Genomic DNA, 19,642 nt, shown 5'->3' on the forward strand with positions numbered 1-19,642 from the left:
AAACACCCTATCATTTAGTTACGCATGAGGCTAAGAGTTGAGACTGACCTGATGAAGTCCTCCATGGCGTCGAGGCGCTGCTCCATGCCCTCCATCCTCAGCAGAACCTTCTCCTGAAGCTCCATCATCAGCAAAGCCTTGTTGCTGTCCCCTTTAGCCTGGCACTGGAGCAGACCTCCTTTCCCTTGGCCTTGCCTTGTCCACTTCCTCCTGCTGAGCCACAGGCGAACCAAGCAGATGACCAGAAAGGCCCCCCCGAGGACCAGCATGGTGCAGTCCACGTCAGGCATGGTTATGGAGTCCAGGATGGATGTGTTGTACTCCTCCTTTCTCTCCACCACATGTCTCAACTCATCTGGTGTAATATCCATGCCAACTCTGGACCAGGTTGGGAGTTTGCAGTGCTGCACGCCAATGTCAATGCACACCATCTTGAGAAGAAGTAAGGCTGAACGCGAGGATGAAGTAGCCCCAAAAGGCTCCTGGGCTCTTTGTATGTTTAGAGATGTGTCAGTCTGATCCAATCGTGTCTGAGGAACAAATGAAGGCCTGGGAAAGTGTCAGCCTCAGATCACCCTCAGCAGTCCCATTGTGACATCATTTGAGTGCCATTTGACATCATTAGACTGTCATGATGTCACAATCCAATTCTGTCTGAGTATCAGAGCCTGAGCCAATGAAATGCAGCCCCAGACCATCTCAGCAGACCTATTGTGACATCATAAGGCAGTCAAATGACACCTTGAATCATTTTGTGAAAATGGCACTCTTGCATGCACATCAAAACGATTGTAGCAAACATAGTGCCATCTGGAATGATGAATTAAAACTGTCTATTCAAACACGTCTTAAAACAACATAGTCCAACATAGTATCAAATACATCTGGAACTGAAGGGAGATTATTAACTCTATTCATACACTGTCTCTCATCTGGCGCACCATTCAGCCTGACTTGTTTGCGCAACATTTTGAAACAGTATGGAAGTAATTTACTGTGCTGTAGCTTTAGGAAAACAGCTGTAGAAACTTCATGAAATCATCCATGGCCTGGCTTGAGAACATCTCCTGAGATTGCTCTTGGCTGCTAAGAGAACCCCTTTCGACATGGCCATGAGTGAATCCTCCTTTTGGCCTGAGTCTCACTGTACAAATGAAAAAGAAAAGTCACACACTCCTCTCTCCTTGCTGAGACTCACTCTACCATATACGATGCATTAGTGCAGCAGCACCCTGTTCAGTCTTTGTATCAGCAAGATAATGCGTGAGTGATCAGTCAATGCCAAAGGCCCGATCAGTACATGATAATCATGGGGTCAATTCAGAGCCATCACCTTCTATCCCACTCAGATTTGTATAGGATTGATATAGATTTCTCAGCTCATATGTTGTTGTTTTGAATTGATTCGTTTCTCAGTGTTAGCAGTTCTAAGATTCTTTAAAAGGCCTGTTGTCTTTTCTCATGGCAGCAGACTGTAGGTACATGTTATTTTTACTGAGCGAGTGGTGCACTGTTGGGGAACCCCTGACCCTGCCGTGTCAGAAGCTGCTGTTGTGGTTAGATCAGATCAGTAGGAGGATCTGGTCACACAGAGTTCAGTTCACTGAGATACAGAGCCAACCTCTGAGAACACAGAGGTCACCTCACTGGACATTTTACTCTACTGCTGAACCCGGCCACACAGAGACTAAAGAAACACATGGGAGAATGCACTACGTATCCGTCTATTCATCAGAAGTTCAGTTCGGTCATCTCCGTCAACATGAGGCGAGTCCCTATAGACAAACCTTTGGCTCAACCTGTTTTTGAAGGATACAACATTTCTGTGAAGCCGGGACCTGGGCAATCTATCCACCCTGAGTAGCATCCCTCAGTTTACATCAGCAGAAGCACCCCACACTGCACCACATTTAAACCCACAGCCTCAGCCAAGTCCTCTCCCACACCTCTCAGGGGAGATAGAAACACAGAAGAGGGAGGTGGTGGGCATTCAGCCTAAAGTAGATGCACACACACACACACACACACACACACACACACACACACACACACACACACACACACACACACACACACACACACACACACACACACACACACACACACACACACACACACACACACACACACACAGAGAATCAGCTAATGCAACTTTTATATAATGTTGTGTATATCACGGTTTTTAAAATGAGGATCATCCAGTTCACTTTCATAGGAGGAACATCTATCGATAGATGCTTCAATGCAGAGGATGGACACGCAATGTTAGGATGCGATGCTCCACTCTAACCATCATGTACTAAAATGGAATGTCTGAGTATAGATACATAAAGAATTATGCCTCCTAGGTAATGAAGTACCTTGCAAAAGTGCATCTAATCTCATTGGTACCCTCATAGCTGAATTCAGACCCATTCCCAAGATACTGTGCACTGTGACCTCTCTCTCTCTCTCTCTCTCTCTCTCTCTCTCTCTCTCTCTCTCTCTCTCTCTCTCTCTCTCTCTCCTTCTCTCTCTCTTTCTCTCTCCTTCTCTTTCTCTCTCTCTCCATGTCTCTCCCCCTGCAGACACCCTGTCTGTGTCCAGTAACGATGCCATCCAGCCTGGCGCCAGCCACACCCTGGGCTTCCACAGCTCCCCGGGGCCCAAACGACCGGGCAACACGCTGAGGAAGTGGCTGACCAGCCCAGTGAGGCGCCTGAGCAGCGGCAAGGCCGACGGACATGTCAAGAAGCTGTCCCACAAGCACAAGAAGAACCGCGACGGACGCAGCAAGAACGCAGACTCCGCCGGCTCCCAGAAAGACTCGGACGACAACGCCGCCACGCCACAGGACGAGACCATCGAGGAGGTCCGTTCGATTGGTCACCCCTATCACTCATATATCACTTCTTTTCTTTATCTTTTACATGATCTGTTCAACATTAAATATCTCCCTAATTTCCTTCTCTCCTTTATTTTGAGCCGATTGTGTTCTATTTAGTTGTAAACTCTGTTGTCGTTGTCCCTCTACAGAGGATGAGGAACGAGGGGCTGAGCAGTGGGACTCTGTCCAAGTCCTCCTCCTCTGGGATGCAGAGCTGTGGGGAGGAGGAGGGAGAGGAGGGGGCTGATGCTGTACCCCTGCCTCCCCCCATGGCCATCCAACAACACAGCCTGCTGCAGGCTGACTCTCAGGACGACAAGGTGAGACACACACTTAACAGGCCTCCGTTAGGTTTAGTTAGAGTATATCAAAGAGGGGACAATCGTCTTTCCTGTAAGATATTTTGGAAAATAAAAAGAGTCATTGGCAATTAATGTATTTACTTTATACCAGGTTGTCTGAAAAGGTAGATATTTTATACCTATGCAGTTTAGCTTCATTCATTCATCATCACAGAACAGTTATTGTAACTAGAGCGATGGGCGTTTCTTTGACACTAATATCACTGTTTTCTCTTCTTTCTTAACTTTGCTGTAACTTTACCATAGCTTTATGTTGATTTGTGTCCTGCCTCTGTTTTGTCTCAGTTCCCGTACCTTTCCATGTAACTGCCTATGCTCTAGTCACACTCTCCCAACCAACCAACCAGCCCAGTCTTTATTTTACTTCCCAGCCATCCATCCTGTCATGCTATCTCCTCACCCTCGCTGCCCTATGTTTTTCTAGGACTATTGTTGCGGAGGTGACAAATATTCCATTTGCTGTAGTTAGTGAAGTTTGACTAGAACTGACTGACTACCCCTTTAAAAACCTGGCCTTGTTTAGCCTGTTGCTATTGTTTAGCCAGACTAGCTGTGCTTGTGACTGGCCTGTTGCCCGGGTTACCCCTGTTGTAATGGAGTATTTAAAAGCACATGTACATTGTTCAGTCATATGCTCCACTGTGGTGCCAGTGCTCAGAACCTTGCTCCAACCAACCCCAACCCCCACCTCGTCCCCTGTATCCTCCATGCTAGCCTGGCCCCCATTAGACCCCTATTTGGCCCCTATTAGGGAGACCACACCCATTCCTTATGGGGACATTTGGAATGCCGGGCAGTGTCAAAACACGTCAATGGTGAGCTTCTCTCAGAAATGAATGTATGATGCGGTGATGTCATCATGTGCTGTAATATGTAGAAAAATATTTAATACAGTGACAAATACTTTACACAAAATATGAATCAAATGTAGATTGTAAACATCACTGTAAAGAGTAAGATGGTAAGACCCAGCCATCCATATTTTTATTTTTTACTTATCAATTTTTTACTTAAAACTGTATTTTTGGTTAAGGGCTTGTAAGTAAGCATGGTCTACACCTGTTGTATTTGGCGCATGTGACAAATAACATTTGATTTGATTTTAATATTAAACCACCCACACCTCTCTCTCTTTCTGTCTCTCTTTCTCGCTCTCACACTTTCTATACTTTCTCTGGTTCTTTCTCTCACGTTCTCTCTCTCGCTCTCACGCACTCTCTACTTTCTCTGTCTCTCTCACGCTCTCTTTCCTTTCTATGTTGCTGTCTGTCTCTCTCTCTCTCTCTCTGTCTCTCTGTCTGTGTCTCTCTCTGTCTCTGTCCCTCTGTCTCTCTCCCTCCCTTCCAGGCGGCCTCTCGTCTATCGGGCCGACCCAGTAGTTCAGAGACACCCAGTGCGGCTGAACTGGTCAGTGCCATCGAGGAGCTGGTCAAGAGTAAGATGGTAAGACCAAGCCATCCATCTGTCTACCACACCGCTGTCAGTTACGCACACACACGCACAGACACGCACTGCCAGCTCAGCTCAGGCCAGTCTGGTGCCAGGGTGGATGTGTGACGGTGCCATGGCCCACCAGTCATCTGTGAACCATTTGAGTCACCACACCAACTGACTCCTTCTCTTCATAAGACCTGGCACAGCACGTTAATGCTGCCATACTTTGTCACACCCTCATAGCAGCAACACCACTGCTCTCTCTGCTAGCACAGTGATTGTATGGAGAAGCTCAGCTTACTCACTGCATGTGCACAATGAATATACAGTAAGTTCTCTCTCTCTCTCTCTCTCTCTCTCTCTCTCTCTCTCTCTCTCTCTCTCTCTCTCTCTCTCTCTCTCTCTCTCTCTCTCTCTCTCTCTCTCTCTCTCTCTCTCTCTCTCTCTCTCTCTCTCTCTCTCTCCTCTCTCTCTCTCTCTCTCTCTCTCTCTCTCTCTCTCTCTCTCTCTCTCTCTCTCTCTCTCTCTCTCTCCTCTCTCTCTCTCTCTCTCTCTCTCTCTCTCTCTCTCTCTCTCTCTCTCTCTCTCTCTCTCTCTCTCTCTCTCTCTCTCTCTCTCTCTCAGTCCCTGGAGGACCGGCCCAGCTCTCTCTCTGTGGAACAAGGGGACAGCAGCAGCCCCTCCCTCAACCCCTCCGACAACTCCCTCCTGTCCTCCTCCTCCCCCATCGATGAGATGGACGAGCGCAAGTCGGGTTTCCTCAAGAGACGCCAGTGAGTTCAGTTTCACTCCGCAACGTCTCATACGTAGAAATATAATGACTAGAAGGGTCCCCCTCATTCAAGCCAATGAGGCCGTAATGGGTGGACCGGTGAAGGGCCCTTTCTATTCATTCTATTTCTATGGTCTCACAGCCTACAATATGCCCTGAGCCATCAGATAAAACTGTCCTGTGGTGGTCTCGCTAAACAATCCTCTCATTGTTTACTTCACCTCTCTCCCCTACAGCTATGTGTTACTGGAGCTGGTGGAGACAGAGAGGGACTATGTGAGAGACCTGGGTTCAGTGGTGGAGGTGAGAACACATTCTTTCTTACTTAAAGCCCCCACAAGTGCCCTAAGGGGCAGAGGTTGTTTGTGGACAGGGCATTGGAATAGTATTGGCTGAATTTGGCACTGTGTATAGTCCTGTGGTCACCTGAATGTCTTATCTCCCCTTCAGGGCTACATCAGCAAAATGAAGGAGGACGGCGTACCAGACGACATGAGGGGAAAAGACAAGATAGTGTTTGGGAATATCCACCAGATCTACGACTGGCATAGAGAGTAAGACGAGAATAGTACCTACCTACAGTAGTAGCGTTATTATTAGATTGACTTTTATATTAGTATATTTCTCACAATACTATTCTCTGATTGGCCACAGCTTCTTCCTGGGAGAGTTAGAGAAGTGCCTGGAGGACCCTGATAGGCTGGCTGCCCTGTTCGTCAAACAAGTAAGAGAGATTTGATGATTTTCATTGGCCAAAATGTGCTGTGCATCATAACAAGGTTAGTGCTAAACCATAACCTTAATCCCTAACCTTAACCATAACACCTAATTTAAATTTGAAATGAAATGGGGTAGGGACATCCCAAGGATTCCAGATAGCAAGGACCATAATACCACTTCCTCACCATTTAACTTGTTTTGTTTCCTTGTTTTCCTGCTAGGAGCGACGGTTACACATGTACATTGTGTACTGTCAGAACAAGCCCAAATCAGAGCACATCGTGTCTGAGTACATAGACACTTACTTTGAGGTAAGAATACACACACTCCCTCCACACATACCCCGCAAGTGGGTTTATTCCAGTCTCTCGAACGGAGCACATATTTCATCATAAGAGCCTCATTGTTTCCTGTTCTCATACCTTGTGTTATATTTTTATGCAGTCCTTTGTTTTTACTGTGTGCAAATAAATCTAATGGCTCCCTGTATATTTTAGGAGCTCAAGCAGCGTCTGGGCCACAGACTCCAGATCACTGATCTTCTCATTAAGCCTGTGCAGCGCATCATGAAGTACCAGCTCCTACTGAAGGATTTACTTAAGTTCTCCAAAAAGGCTGCAGTAGATACTACGGAGCTGGAGGTAAGAACTACAATCTGGGTTTGATTTGATGGCCTTCCACCCCTAATAACATGGACAAGCATTAATATTGCTATGATTTTGTTTTTATCTAAAAGTTAAACTTGTTATAAAGCTGTGATTATGTTTTCTTTCCCTCTAAAATTGTGTTTTCTATCTTCTCTGTTTCTCCCAGAAAGCGGTGGAGGTCATGTGTGTTGTGCCCAAAAGATGCAACGACATGATGAACGTTGGGCGTCTCCAAGGCTTCGATGTAAGACTCACAGGCTCTGTCTTCTTCAGGGAATAGAGAATGTAGTCTTTCAGTTCGATCTGGCTCAGTTTAGAAGGTCACAAATTCTCCAAAATAGCTTACTTGAATTTGATTTCCACCGTTAAGTCACATGGATCATATGATGAATGGGAGAAGGGCTTGGGTATGCTCTCTCTCTCTCTCTGTTTTCACTCATTGTATTATATGATAATAGCATGCATATAATATGCATATTTCATCTGAGTGGCTAAGAATAAGTCTGAGGCTGTCTTCTGTCCTCTCTCCTTTTATTTGTATGTATTTTATTTAAAGGTCCAGTACAGTCAAAATTCTGTTTTGCCTGTTTTTTATATCAAACTGGCTGTAAAAGTGTGAACAAATTTGATTAGAGTTATTTCCTGATAGTTGCTGATTCAAAATACAATCTACACAGGACCTTCTAATCAGCAGGTTTGCATGTGTGGGATTTTTGGCTTTCCATGGTGACATCACCATGCGTAAATTGGTTAATAGACCAATAACAAAGAGAGTTCCAAACCTCTCTGCCAATAACAGCTAGTTTTCCCCTCCCCACTTAGATGACTCCTAGACACTCTTAGCTAAATTCTTGCTTGAGAAAAAGTGTTTTGCTAAAAGCTACTTTTGCCCATTTGAATGGAAATCTATTAAAGTATGGTACTTACCCAGAAATAATTTGATATGGATATAAAACAGCTGCATTGGGCCTTAAACCTTTATTTAACCAGCCAGGCAATACATTGGTATTCCCCCATGCAGGGCAAGATTGTGGCCCAAGGCAGACTGCTGCTCCAGGACACCTTCATGGTATCAGATCAGGACGGGGGGCTTCTCACAAGGATGAAGGAGAGGAGGGTCTTCCTCTTCGAACAGATCGTCATCTTCAGCGAGCCCCTGGACAAGAAGAAAGGCTACTCCCAGCCGGGATACCTCTTCAAGAACAGCGTCAAGGTATGGAGCATCGATCGTGATCATCTCCCCTAATCAATCCACTTAGATCATATTACAGTGGATGTATTTTTGGGGGCTGGACATTGCTAGGATAGTAATTGCCCTAAGGGCCAACGTCGTTTGAATAGTTGTCTGATTCTGAAAACACTCACATCCCCTCCTCTCCCCTGTATCTTGTTTGTGTGTCCAGGTGAGCTGGCTGGGCCTGGAGGAGAGCACAGACGACCCCTGTAAGTTCACCCTGACCTCCCGGTCATCCAGTGGCGGTGTGGAGACCTACGTAATGCACTCAGCCAACCCTGGAGTCAGCCAGATGTGGGTCCACCAGATCACCCAGATCCTGGAGAGCCAACGCAACTTTCTCAATGGTAAAAAAAGACACATCACGGTTCATCTGTGTATCTGTGTAGTGATATTATGCTAGCTTCTTCCAGATGATTACGATGTTTCATCTGTCTCCCTGTGTAGTCATCCGCTCTATAGAATGTATCAACATTCTGAGAAATTAAGTGTTTAGAACACACCATAATATGAACTATAGTATGACGTACTGGAATGCAAAATGCAAAGAATCTTTTTATAATTTTGTTTCATAGCTAGACAGTGTGTACTCGTACCACTGAGGTGACTCTTTCTCTCTGTCTCTGTCTCTCTCTCTCTCTCTCTCTCTCTCGCTTTGTGTCCCCCAGCACTGACATCCCCTATCGAATACCAGAGGAACCACGTGGGGGCAAGTGGACCAGGCCTGGGGGCCCCCAGCAGCAGCAGTGGCATGGCAGGAGGTGGCTGCAGCAGCTCCGCAGTTGGCCCTGGGAGTAACTCTCTGTGTGGCCCCCAGAGTCGCCGGCCCTCGCGCATCCCCCAGCCCTCCTCCCGTATCCCGCAGCCAGTCCACCACCACCATCCTCCGGGCTCTGATGGCCCGGACAGAACAGCAGGTACGTGGTCCAGACAACCCCTCTCCCCCTCCTCCCAGACCCCCTGCCTTCCTGACCATGCAGAGGGGGACCTGGGGCCCCAAGATGTCCCCAAGATGCAAGTGCTGGAGGGTCCCCGGCCCCACAGCAGAACCAGCAGCAACAGCAATGGCAAGTCCTTGGGCGTTGCTGAGGGCAGCTTCAAGGAGAGCTACCCTGGGGAGGACCCTCAGATCCCCATCCCACGGCTGGCTGTGGCCCCTCTGAATCTTGCCAAGCCTCGGGTAGGGACAGTCTCTCCACTGACCTGCCCCATAAAGGAGGAATTCATCCCGGGCAGCCCAGCCCAGAAAGGCTCCTTTTTCTGGTCCGCCGCGGTCCCAGCCTCCCCAGCTAGCCGGCCTGGCTCCTTCTCCTACCACAGTGATAGTGGAGACTCGACCCTGGGCCACAGGGAGAGCCACAGCCATCGCCACTCCACCCACAGCAAGGATATAGACCGCATGAGCACATGCTCCTCCACCAGTGAGCAGTCCTTACAGTCCACGCAGAGTAACGGGGTAAGATCCCTACTCAAGTCCCAGGCTTCTGTCCGGCTTAGTCCCTACTAACCTTACTGGCTGACCAGAAGTTCTCCTGAGTCATCTGAACCACAAGTGCATACTAAACTATCTAAGTACACTAACTTGCCTATGGTGTGAGTTTTCATCCTTCCTGCTGTCTTTCAGACTCTACTAACAGTGTGTTTTTGGCTGGTAGAGCAGCTAACTGCTACAGTAACTCAGCTTGCTGTACTGTATGTTGGTGTCCTCTCCTCTCCCTTGGTAAGTGTTTCCAGTATGACTCTCTGCCTCTACTTCCCTAAATTTACACACCCAGCTCTGTCTTGGCTCTAACATTTTCTAGACATGACCTGAGTTTTTGCTGTCCCTTTGCTTCAGGCTATTGTGGTCTGATCTGAAAAACCATCGAGGCATTTATGGGTTAAATGCAAATGAATGCTGATATAATGGAAGATTGATATTTGACTTCGACTTCACCTGCCTGCAAGAAGAGGAGCTCTGATGTAAAAAGAAACGTTTGCCGTCTCCTGTTTTCTCTTAGCTCTTGCTCTGACCATGCTGCTTCCTTTATGTCTTGGTCCTGTGAGACTGATGATACATCCTTGTTCCCGTTCTCCCCTTGCCTTGCTCCTGAATACATTTGACTCACACCAAATGCATTTGGCCTCACTTCAAACTTTATTTCAGGCTCTGTCTCTCCTGAAACTGTTTCCTCTCTACTCTTAATGTCTTTGAGAGACACCCACTCCATGTTAACTCTACTCTGTCTCTCTGACTTCTGGATACCTTGTTTTCGCTTCTACAAATGAGAAGGTCTAGTTATGAGACATGTAGGAACCAGATGTTAGTTGCTACAGTATGACTTTCCTCACTCTACTTTATGAACCTTCTGTAATGAATGCTTTGAAATGAGTCCTTCTTTGTGTATGAGCTCAAGCATATAAACAGCTGAACAACAAATGATGCTCATGTGCAGTCAAATCAGTAACATTTGAATTTGTTATGTATTCTAGAGTCATTATCACAGAATGCTTTGTGTGTGTGTGTGTGTGTATGTGTGTTTGTGTGTGTGTGCATTTGTCTGTCTGTCTGTCTGTCTGTCTGTCTGTCTGTCTGTCTGTCTGTCTGTCTGTCTGTCTGTCTGTCTGTCTGTCTGTCTGTCCGTCTGTCCGTCTGTCCGTCCGTCTGTCCGTCTGTCCGTCTCTCTCTCTCTTTCTCTCTCTCTATGCCTCTCTCTTTGTGTAACCCTACCTATAAACCCTTACTGACTCCATTTCCTCCCCTGCCTCCCATCCTCCCCTGCCTCCCCCTCCTCCAGAGTGAAAGCAGTAGCAGCAGCAGCATCAGCACCATGCTGGTGACCCAGGACTACGTGGCCCTGAAGGAGGATGAGATCAGTGTTTCCCAGGGTGAGGTGGTCCAGATGCTGGCCTCTAATCAGCAGAACATGTTCCTGGTGTTCCGGGCTGCCACCGAGCAGGGCCCTGCCGCAGAGGGCTGGATCCCCGGCTACGTACTGGGTCACACCTCCACCATCATCCCCGACCTCCCCGAAGGAACCATCAAGTAAGAGACAGACACTGCTGCTACTCCATGTACCAACCTGAATGAATGAAAAGCTTTATCATCCCAAAGACAGTTCCATTTTCACATCATGAGCTCTGCCATCATAAAAGTGAAATGGTAGACAAAGATGTAGAAATTACAAGTTAAACTTTTCTCTTCCTTTTTCTTTCTCTCTTTTCCCCTTTCTTTCTCATTCTCTTGTCTGGAGCAGGAAGTCATCCTCGTGGCACACAGCACTCCGCATCAGGAGAAAGTCTGAGAAGAGAGACAAGGAGACCAGGAAGGAAAATAAGATGGAAAACGGCTATCGCAAGTCTCAAGACTGTCTGACTAATAAAGTTTCTGTAAAGGTAGAGTTGATTTGATAATCACCTGTATGGCTGTAAGACTAAAAGCCCCTCTGCATTAACCTCAATATGGCTGTAAGATTTAAAGCCCCTCTACATTAACCTGAGTATGGCTGTAAGACTTAAAGCCCCTCTACATTAACCCCAGTATGGCTGTAAGACTTAATGTCCCTCTACATTAACCTCAGTGCGGCTGTAAGACTAAAAGCCCCTCTGCATTAACCTCAATATGGCTGTAAGACTTAAAGTCCCTCTGCATTAACCTCAGTATGGCTGTAAGACTTAAAGCCCCTCTGCATTAACCTTAGTATGGCTGTAAGACTTAAAGCCCCTCAACAGTAACCTCAGTATGGCTGTAAGACTTAAAGCCCCTCAACAGTAACCTCAGTATGGCTGTAAGACTTAAAGCCCCTCTACATTAACCTCAGTATGGCTGTAAGACTTAAAGCCCCTCTATATTAACCTCAGTATGGCTGTAAGACTTAAAGCCCCTCTGCATTAACCTCAGTATGGCTGTAAGACTTAAAGCCCCTCTGCATTAACCTCAGTATGGCTGTAAGACTTAAAGCCCCTCTACATTAACCTCAGTATGGCTGTAAGACTTAAAGCCCCTCTACATTAACCTCAGTATGGCTGTAAGACTTAAAGCCCCTCTACATTAACCTCAGTATGGCTGTAAGACTTAATGCCCCTCTACATTAACCTCAGTATGGCTGTAAGACTTAATGCCCCTCTACATTAATCTAATTTAATGGATTCATGTTGTAATTATTTAATGTACTGTATGTGTGGTCAAACTAATTTGGAGAAAAAACTTATTTGTGTTCATGTCTTTCTTTCAGCTTCTAAACCCCAACTACATCTATGATGGTATTTATATATTTAAATGTTTTTGCTTGGGCTTTACTATACAGTAAATTTATGACATCTATATTTTCACATAGTAGGGGTTCAATAAGACAAGTTTTCATTGTCTTGTATTGTACTGCATACTTTCTATTGTCTATTGGGTAGCTCAGATGTGGGATTGTGTAGTTTGCATGTAAGTATCCTCCTCCGAGCCAGAGCAGTGTGTAGGGCAGGAGCCTGTCTCCTGTTTCTGTAGCGTGAGGCAGCTTGAAAAAGAAAGTACACCCCATGGACAGGACGCTAGTATATCGCAAGGCTAGTTACAGTTGAAGTAGGAAGTTTACATACACTTCGATTGGAGTCATTAAAACTCGTTTTTCAACCACTCCACAAATTTCTTGTTAACAAACTAGTTTTGGCAAGTCGGTTAGGACATCTACTTTGTGCATGACACAAGTCATTTTTCAACAATTGTTTACAGACAGATTATTTCACTGTATCACAATTCTAGTGGCTCAGAAGTTCACATACACTAAGTTGACTGTGCCTTTAAACAACTCAGAAAATTCCAGAAAATTATGTCATGGCTTTAGAAGCTTCTGATAGGCTAATTGACATCATTTGAGTCAGTTGGAGGTGTACCTGTGGATGTATTTCAAGTTCTACCTTCAAACTCAGTGCCTCTTTGCTTGACAAAATAAATCAGCCAAGACATCAGAAAAGAAATTGTAGACCTCCACAAGTCTGGTTCATTCTTGGGAGCAATTTACAAACGACTGAAGGTACCACGTTCATCTGAACAAACAATAGTACGCAAGTATAAACACCATGGGACCACGCAGCCGTCATACCGCTCAGGAAGGAGACGCATTCTGTCTCCTAGAGATGAACGTACTTTGGTGCGAAAAGTGCAAATCAATCCCAGAACAACAGCAAAGGACCTTGTGAAGATGCTGGAGGAAACAGGTACAAAAGTATCTATATCCACAGTAAAACGAGTCCTATATCGACATAACCTGAAAGGCCACTCAGCAAGGAAGAAGCCACTGCTCCAAAACCGCCATAAAAAAGCTAGTCTATGGTTTGCAACTGCACATGGGGACGAAGATCGTACTTTTTGGAGAAATATCCTCTGGTCTGATGAAACAAAAATAGAACTGTTTGGCCATGATGACCATTTTTATGTTTGGAGGAGAAAGGGGGATGCTTGCAAGCCGAAGAACACCATCCCAACCGTGAAGCACGGGGGTGGCAGCATCATGTTGTGGGGGTGCTTTGCTGCAGGAGGGACTGGTGCACTTCACAAAATAGATGGCATCATGAGGAAAGAAAATGATGTGGATATATTGAAGCAACATCTCAAGACATCAGTCAGGAAGTTAAAGCTTGGTCGCAAATGGGTCTTCCAAATGGACAGTGACCCCAAGCATACTTCCAAAGTTGTGGCAAAAGGGCTTAAGGACAACAAAGTCAAGGTATTGGATTGGCCATCACAAAGCCCTGACCTCAATCCTATAAAAAATTTGTGAGCAGAACTGAAAAAGCGTGTGCGAGCAAGGAGGCCTATAAACCTGACTCAGTTACACCAGCTCTGTCAGGAGGAATGGGCCAAAATTAACCCAACTTATTGTGGGAAGCTTGTGGAAGGCTACCCGAAACGTTTGACCCAAGTTAAACAATTTAAAGGCAATGCTACCAAATACTAATTGAGTGTATGTAAACTTCTGACCCACTGGGAACGTGATGAAAGAAATAAAAGCTGTAATAAATCATTCTCTCTACTATTATTCTGACATTTCACATTCTTAAAATAAAGTGGTGATCCTAACTGACCTAAGACAGGGATATATTACTAGGATTAAATGTCAGGAATTGTGAAAAATTGAGTTTAAATGTATTTGGCTAAGGTGTATGTAAACTTCAGATGTATGTAAACTGTAGCATGTGACACAGTCAAACTCACGTGTCCTCTGTCTGTCTGTCACCTCTGTAGTACCCCCAGAGTTCCTGCTGCCCCTGAGTGATGTGACCTGTGACCTGGGGGAGAGTGTCACTCTGAGGAGTAAGGTCTGTGGAAGACCCAAAGCCTCGGTCACCTGGAGAGGACCTGACCACAGCACTCTGAGCAACGACGGACACTACAGCATCACCTACAGGTACACACCGGCAGTGATGACATTCTACGTTACATTTTAGTAATTTAGCAGATACTCTTCTCCAGAGTGTCTTACAGGGATCATTGCAACACGTTAGAATGACTTAGCTGTTGGAAGACAATGTTCTGTTGTAGGTGAAGTAAAGTAAATGTTCCTATTGTTGAAACGTACCTTGTGACTTCCCTTCTTTCTCTGCAGTGACACGGGCGAGGCAACTCTCCTCATCATGGATGTGTCTGTGGAGGATGACGGGGTGTACACCTGTGTTGCCACCAACGTAGTGGGCAGCATGTCATCCTCCGCCAACCTCATAGTCTCAGGTTAGTCGCTGTTGAGTTGAGTTGTAGACTCCTGTGGAGATACAGTATATCCTCTATATTCACACTACTTACACACAGTATATGAATTCTTCAGTACTTTTGCATTTTAACATTCAATGTTTCTATTTTTCCAGAGGCCTCCGACGATGGGAGTGAAGTGATCTGGAAGAACAACTTTGAGTCCTTCTACACAGAGGTCACAGAACTGGGCAGGGGAAGGTTCTCAGTGGCTAAGCGCTGTGACCAGCGTGGGAGCAAGCGTGCCGTAGCAGCCAAACATGTCAACAAGCGGTTGATGCGGCGAGAGCGGGTGCTCCAGGAACTGAGGATACTACAGTGTCTGGAACACCCACACCTTGTCGGCCTGCTGGACACCTACGAGACAGCCACCAGCTACGTGCTAGTGCTGGAGATGTACGTTAGAAAAACTGTGGATGAGCCCCAAATGGCACCCTATTCCCTATAACTGATAAAAAGTAGTACCCTACAGAGGGATAGATAGCATTTGGGACACACACACAGTATGATTATTGAGGAAAATTATAATTCCTGAATTGAAATAGAATTGATTACCGTTTTGAACAATATATTACTGTATATATTTATTCACTGTGTTGTGCTTTTGAATCATGTTCAAGCAGGCCTCTTGTACATCTACCATATCGGTGAGCTAATGTCTTTTTCTCGTGCTCTGGTGCTTTGTGTCTGCAGGGCTGATCAAGGCCGTCTCCTGGACTACATAGTCAGCTGGGGTAACCTTACTGAAGAGAAGGTGGCCTTGTACCTTAGGGACATTCTAGAAGCTTTACACTACCTGCATAGCTGGAGGATAGCTCACTTGGACTTGAAGGTGAGTCACAAAGGCTGTGACATGTAGAGTAGGAGTTAAATGTGATTGTGTACTGTATGAAACAGTATGATTTCTAACTGATTGTTCTTAAGCAAAGCTAATACTCCCATCATGGGTAAATTCTTAATCATATCTTTCTTTGCGTGTATGTGGATGGGTATCGGTGTGTATCCCTTTAGCCTGAGAACTTGTTAGTGGAGCAGAACTCTGCCCAGCCTGTGGTCAAGCTGACAGACTTCGGAGACGCCGTCCAGCTGAACAGCGGCCACTACATCCACCCTCTACTGGGCAGTCCAGAGTTCTCAGCCCCGGAGCTGGTGCTGGGCCAGCCCGTATCCTTAACCTCTGACCTCTGGAGCCTGGGGGTTGTGACATACGTGGTACTGAGTGGGGCATCTCCCTTCCTGGATGAGAGCGCTGAGGAGACATGCCTGAATATCTGTCGTCTGGACTTCAGCTTCCCCCATGACTACTTCCAGGGTGTGAGCCAGGCGGCCAGGGACTTTGTGTGTCTCCTCCTACAGGGCGAGCCGGACCGGAGACCTTCAGCCGCCGCATGCCTTCAGGAGCCCTGGCTGCAGCCGTGGGACTCCCACCAGCAACTAAACCAGCACCCAGGGTGCATCGACACCTCCAGACTCATCTCCTTCATCGAGCGGCGGAAACACCAGAACGACGTTAGGCCCGTGGGCAGCATAAAGACCTTCCTTCACAGCAGACTCCTCAACCAGATATGAGCAGGTTAGAGAACTACAGTACCCAGAAACCACTGAGTCACAATGATGATCTCATCCTCTCTCAGCCAACTACGCCACTTCCTTAGAACTATGTTACCCAGCATCCTGCTGCTGCTGTCTGCTGACTGCTTTGAATATTTTTGACTGAGATTTCTCCCCCCCAAGAGATTTAGCTACTTCCCTTCCACCCCCACATTTGTATGGATGATGGCTATATGCCTGCACAAAAGTATGAACTATTTGAAAGTATTTCAAACTTGACTAACAGGGAGAACAAAGCTTTCTCAAGAGCCAGTGAGAGCAAGCCTTGTGTTTGGATAGTATTACAAACCAATACTGTAATATCAGGTTGCTTTTGGTTGAATATAAGAAAATTGATTTTGTAATGAGAGATTACTTTTTGTAAAGGAAATGTATAGTGAAGAAACAAAGAAATGTCTTTATTCATATACCTTTTCAAAAACAAAGGTTATTAAAAAGAATGAAAACAAAAATGAATGTGACATATGAACAAAGCACCACCGACCCACCACAGGGTCGTTGCTTCAGAACACTACTTCTAGATGTGACATATGAACAAAGCACCACCGACCCACCACAGGGTCGTTGCTTCAGAACACTACTTCTAGAACCAGTTGGAGACCAAACTCATTGTAGTTGTGGTTGATTAACTTACAATAAATCAGCAAATGGTTTGTTCTGGCCTTGCTATTGTATGGACCTGTAACAGTTAGTACAATTATGCTATTTTAGTCAGACCTCAGCAGAGAAATAAATAAACAAGCAAACAAACAAACAACAAAAAGCTATAACACTATTGGAAAAGCTCTTTAGATTTCTGATACATCCGCCTTACTTTGTAAATAATGTGTTCCTGCCTTCATTCTCATGTTGAAGAATTTGTCTCAAACGCTGTTTCATTAGCTGAGTAGTAAGTCCTGCCAATGGAAGAGAGGTTTGAGGGAGACTAGCTCCTCCTCATGCCAATCAAATTACTTAAACCCTCACTACCAGAAATACTTCTATAAATGCACTCGTATTTTGTGTTCATTTCTCATGTGCAATGTTGCAGCTTTAACATGTATGCAACTATTTATGAAGATGTGTGTTGTACCCGTATTCTAAAAAGGCATGTACGTACCTGGTACTGCAGTAGATGTGTGTATTGTGTTGCTCTTTTTCGTATTAAGTTCAGTATTAATATCTTGGAAACCTAAAATGCAGGTTTTGCAAATAATGTAAAATAAGAAAAAATATTTGAATCGATATTGGCACTTATGCTTTCAGTTTGTCATTGTTTTGTTTTTGTTTTCTGTAACTATACCAAAGTTAACTGTACTTTACCCTCTTTAAATGTCTTATATAATGTACCATGTTAAGTTATTAAAACCATGCTGAACCTAGAGATAGATGTTTACATTGGTTCACAGTGGCTTTATTTATTAGCGTTGTAAGAACGTTGTATAGTGGTTGGTTGTTATTGCATAACTAATTAACATTTCAAACACTTCTCTTCTCAAGCTGTGCACAAAGTGGTGGTTGCTGTGTAAGTTTGTTATACTTTTTAAGTTATGTATTTCGCTAGACATTGTGTTGCAATGATCAACATCTTGGTTTAACTGAAACTTGGGATAGCATTCTTTGCCGAGCCTTTGGTTTGAAGAGGGAAACAACTGCCCACAACATTGTACCAACGTTACAATAATTGTGCATGGACGTTGTGGCGCTATTACCCTAACCTTTATCTAAGAGTAACCATGACCTAGCTGTTTTCAGTGAATTAATCATTGTATGAGTTCAAACTGATTTTAAAGTGCCAGTCAATTGATCTGGGGAGGCGGACGAAACAGCTGTATTTCCTTTTAAGCTTGAAAAGGTTATCAAAGTTTAATGTCTATGTCAAGGCAGGAGTCACAGTGATACAATGAATGTGTTTGTTAGCCTGTACAGTCCCATTTTGTGTCCTCTTATTTATTCATGTGTAAAGCTGTACAGACATGGACGACGAACATGGGAACCTGGATGTAACCTCATCATATTTGATACATACTACGTTATTTTGAATGTTAAATGACTTATTTTTACTTTTGCATGTATATTTCTTTGTACAGAAATTATGTTTACACATTACTTGCTGTAAATATTTTATTTAGTCCTCTGTTATTTTGCCATTAAACGTATGGAACATACCCTTGGAAGTTTTTTTAAATATTTATGTATGTACAGTGCCTTCAGAAAGTATTCATACCCCATGACTTATTCATGTTGTTGTGTTGCAGCCTGAATTCAAAAATTGATTAAATATATTTTTTCTCACCCATTTACACACACTACACCATAATTAGAACATGTTTTTTGAAATTTTTGCAAATGTATTGAAAATTAAATACAGAAATATCTCATTTACATAAGTATTCACACCCCTGAGTCAATACATGTTAGAATCACATTTGGCGGCGATTACAGCTGTGACTCTTTCTGGGTACGTCTCTAAGAGCTTTGCACACCTGGATTGTACAATATTTGCCTATGACCAGCATACTGATAACATGATGCAGCCACCAACATGCTTGAAAATATGAAGCGTGGTACTCAGTGATGTGTTGTGTGTCACGTTCCTGACCTGTTTTCCTTTGTTTTGTATTCATTTTAGTTGGTCAGGGCGTGAGTTGGGTGGGTTTGTCTATGTTTGTATTTCTATGTGGGGGTTTTGTGTTCGGCCTGGTATGATTCTCAATTAGAGACAGGTGTGTATTGTTTGTCTCTAATTGAGAGTCATACAAAGGCAGCCAGGGTTTCACTGGTGTTTTGTGGGTGTTTGTTCCTGTGTCCTCACAGGACAGTTGAAGGGTAGTCACGTTTGTTGTTTTGTAGTTTGTAGTGTCTTGTTTGCTGTGTGTTCATTAAAAGATGGCTTATTTCCCTCAATCCGCATCTTGGTCCTATCCATGCTCCTCCTCGTTAAAGGGGGAGAACAACATTGACTGCCTTTACAGAAACACCCACCACAACAGGACCAAGTGGATTGAGGAAGGAAGGCAAGAACAACAGCAATGGGGAAAAGAGGAATGGACTTGGGAGGAGATTCTGGACGGAGAAGGACCCTGGGCAGAACCAGAGGAGTGTCGCCGCCCCAAAGCGGAGCTGGAGGCAGCAAAGGCGGAGAGGAGGTTTTATGAGGCAAAAGCAAGGCAGAGCGGCTGGAAGCCTGAGAGGCTCACCCAAAAATTTATTGGGGGGGGGGCTAAAGGGGAGTGTGGTGAAGCCGGGTTGGATACCTGAGCCAACTCCCCGGGCTTGCCGTGGAGTAAGAGGGCGTCGTA

At 45.1% G+C, this 19,642-nt stretch overlaps 1 protein-coding gene across 5 annotated transcripts in view; it reads left to right on the top strand.

Annotated features, from left to right (window-relative positions):
* The window catches only part of LOC129837732 (triple functional domain protein-like), a 138,158-nt gene extending 119,650 nt beyond the window's left edge, over positions 1-18,508 (top strand). For 2 of the 5 annotated variants that reach the window (XM_055904126.1, XM_055904128.1), the window contains 21 exons: positions 2,568-2,851; positions 3,016-3,186; positions 4,576-4,671; positions 5,287-5,435; positions 5,671-5,737; positions 5,885-5,988; positions 6,089-6,158; positions 6,376-6,465; positions 6,652-6,795; positions 6,968-7,045; positions 7,823-8,014; positions 8,205-8,382; positions 8,704-9,491; positions 10,813-11,060; positions 11,269-11,410; positions 12,250-12,277; positions 14,250-14,412; positions 14,611-14,732; positions 14,867-15,146; positions 15,444-15,582; positions 15,762-18,508. In XM_055904126.1, the coding sequence (XP_055760101.1) occupies positions 2,568-2,851; positions 3,016-3,186; positions 4,576-4,671; positions 5,287-5,435; positions 5,671-5,737; positions 5,885-5,988; positions 6,089-6,158; positions 6,376-6,465; positions 6,652-6,795; positions 6,968-7,045; positions 7,823-8,014; positions 8,205-8,382; positions 8,704-9,491; positions 10,813-11,060; positions 11,269-11,410; positions 12,250-12,277; positions 14,250-14,412; positions 14,611-14,732; positions 14,867-15,146; positions 15,444-15,582; positions 15,762-16,319 (4,091 nt within the window). In that variant the 3' untranslated portion in view covers positions 16,320-18,508. The other 3 variants (XM_055904127.1, XM_055904129.1, XM_055904130.1) reach the window with 3 other exon arrangements.
* Positions 18,509-19,642: the final 1,134 nt, after the last annotated feature.

This window comes from Salvelinus fontinalis, chromosome 38 (genome assembly GCF_029448725.1).
Source record: "Salvelinus fontinalis isolate EN_2023a chromosome 38, ASM2944872v1, whole genome shotgun sequence".
Lineage (NCBI taxonomy): Eukaryota > Metazoa > Chordata > Actinopteri > Salmoniformes > Salmonidae > Salvelinus > Salvelinus fontinalis.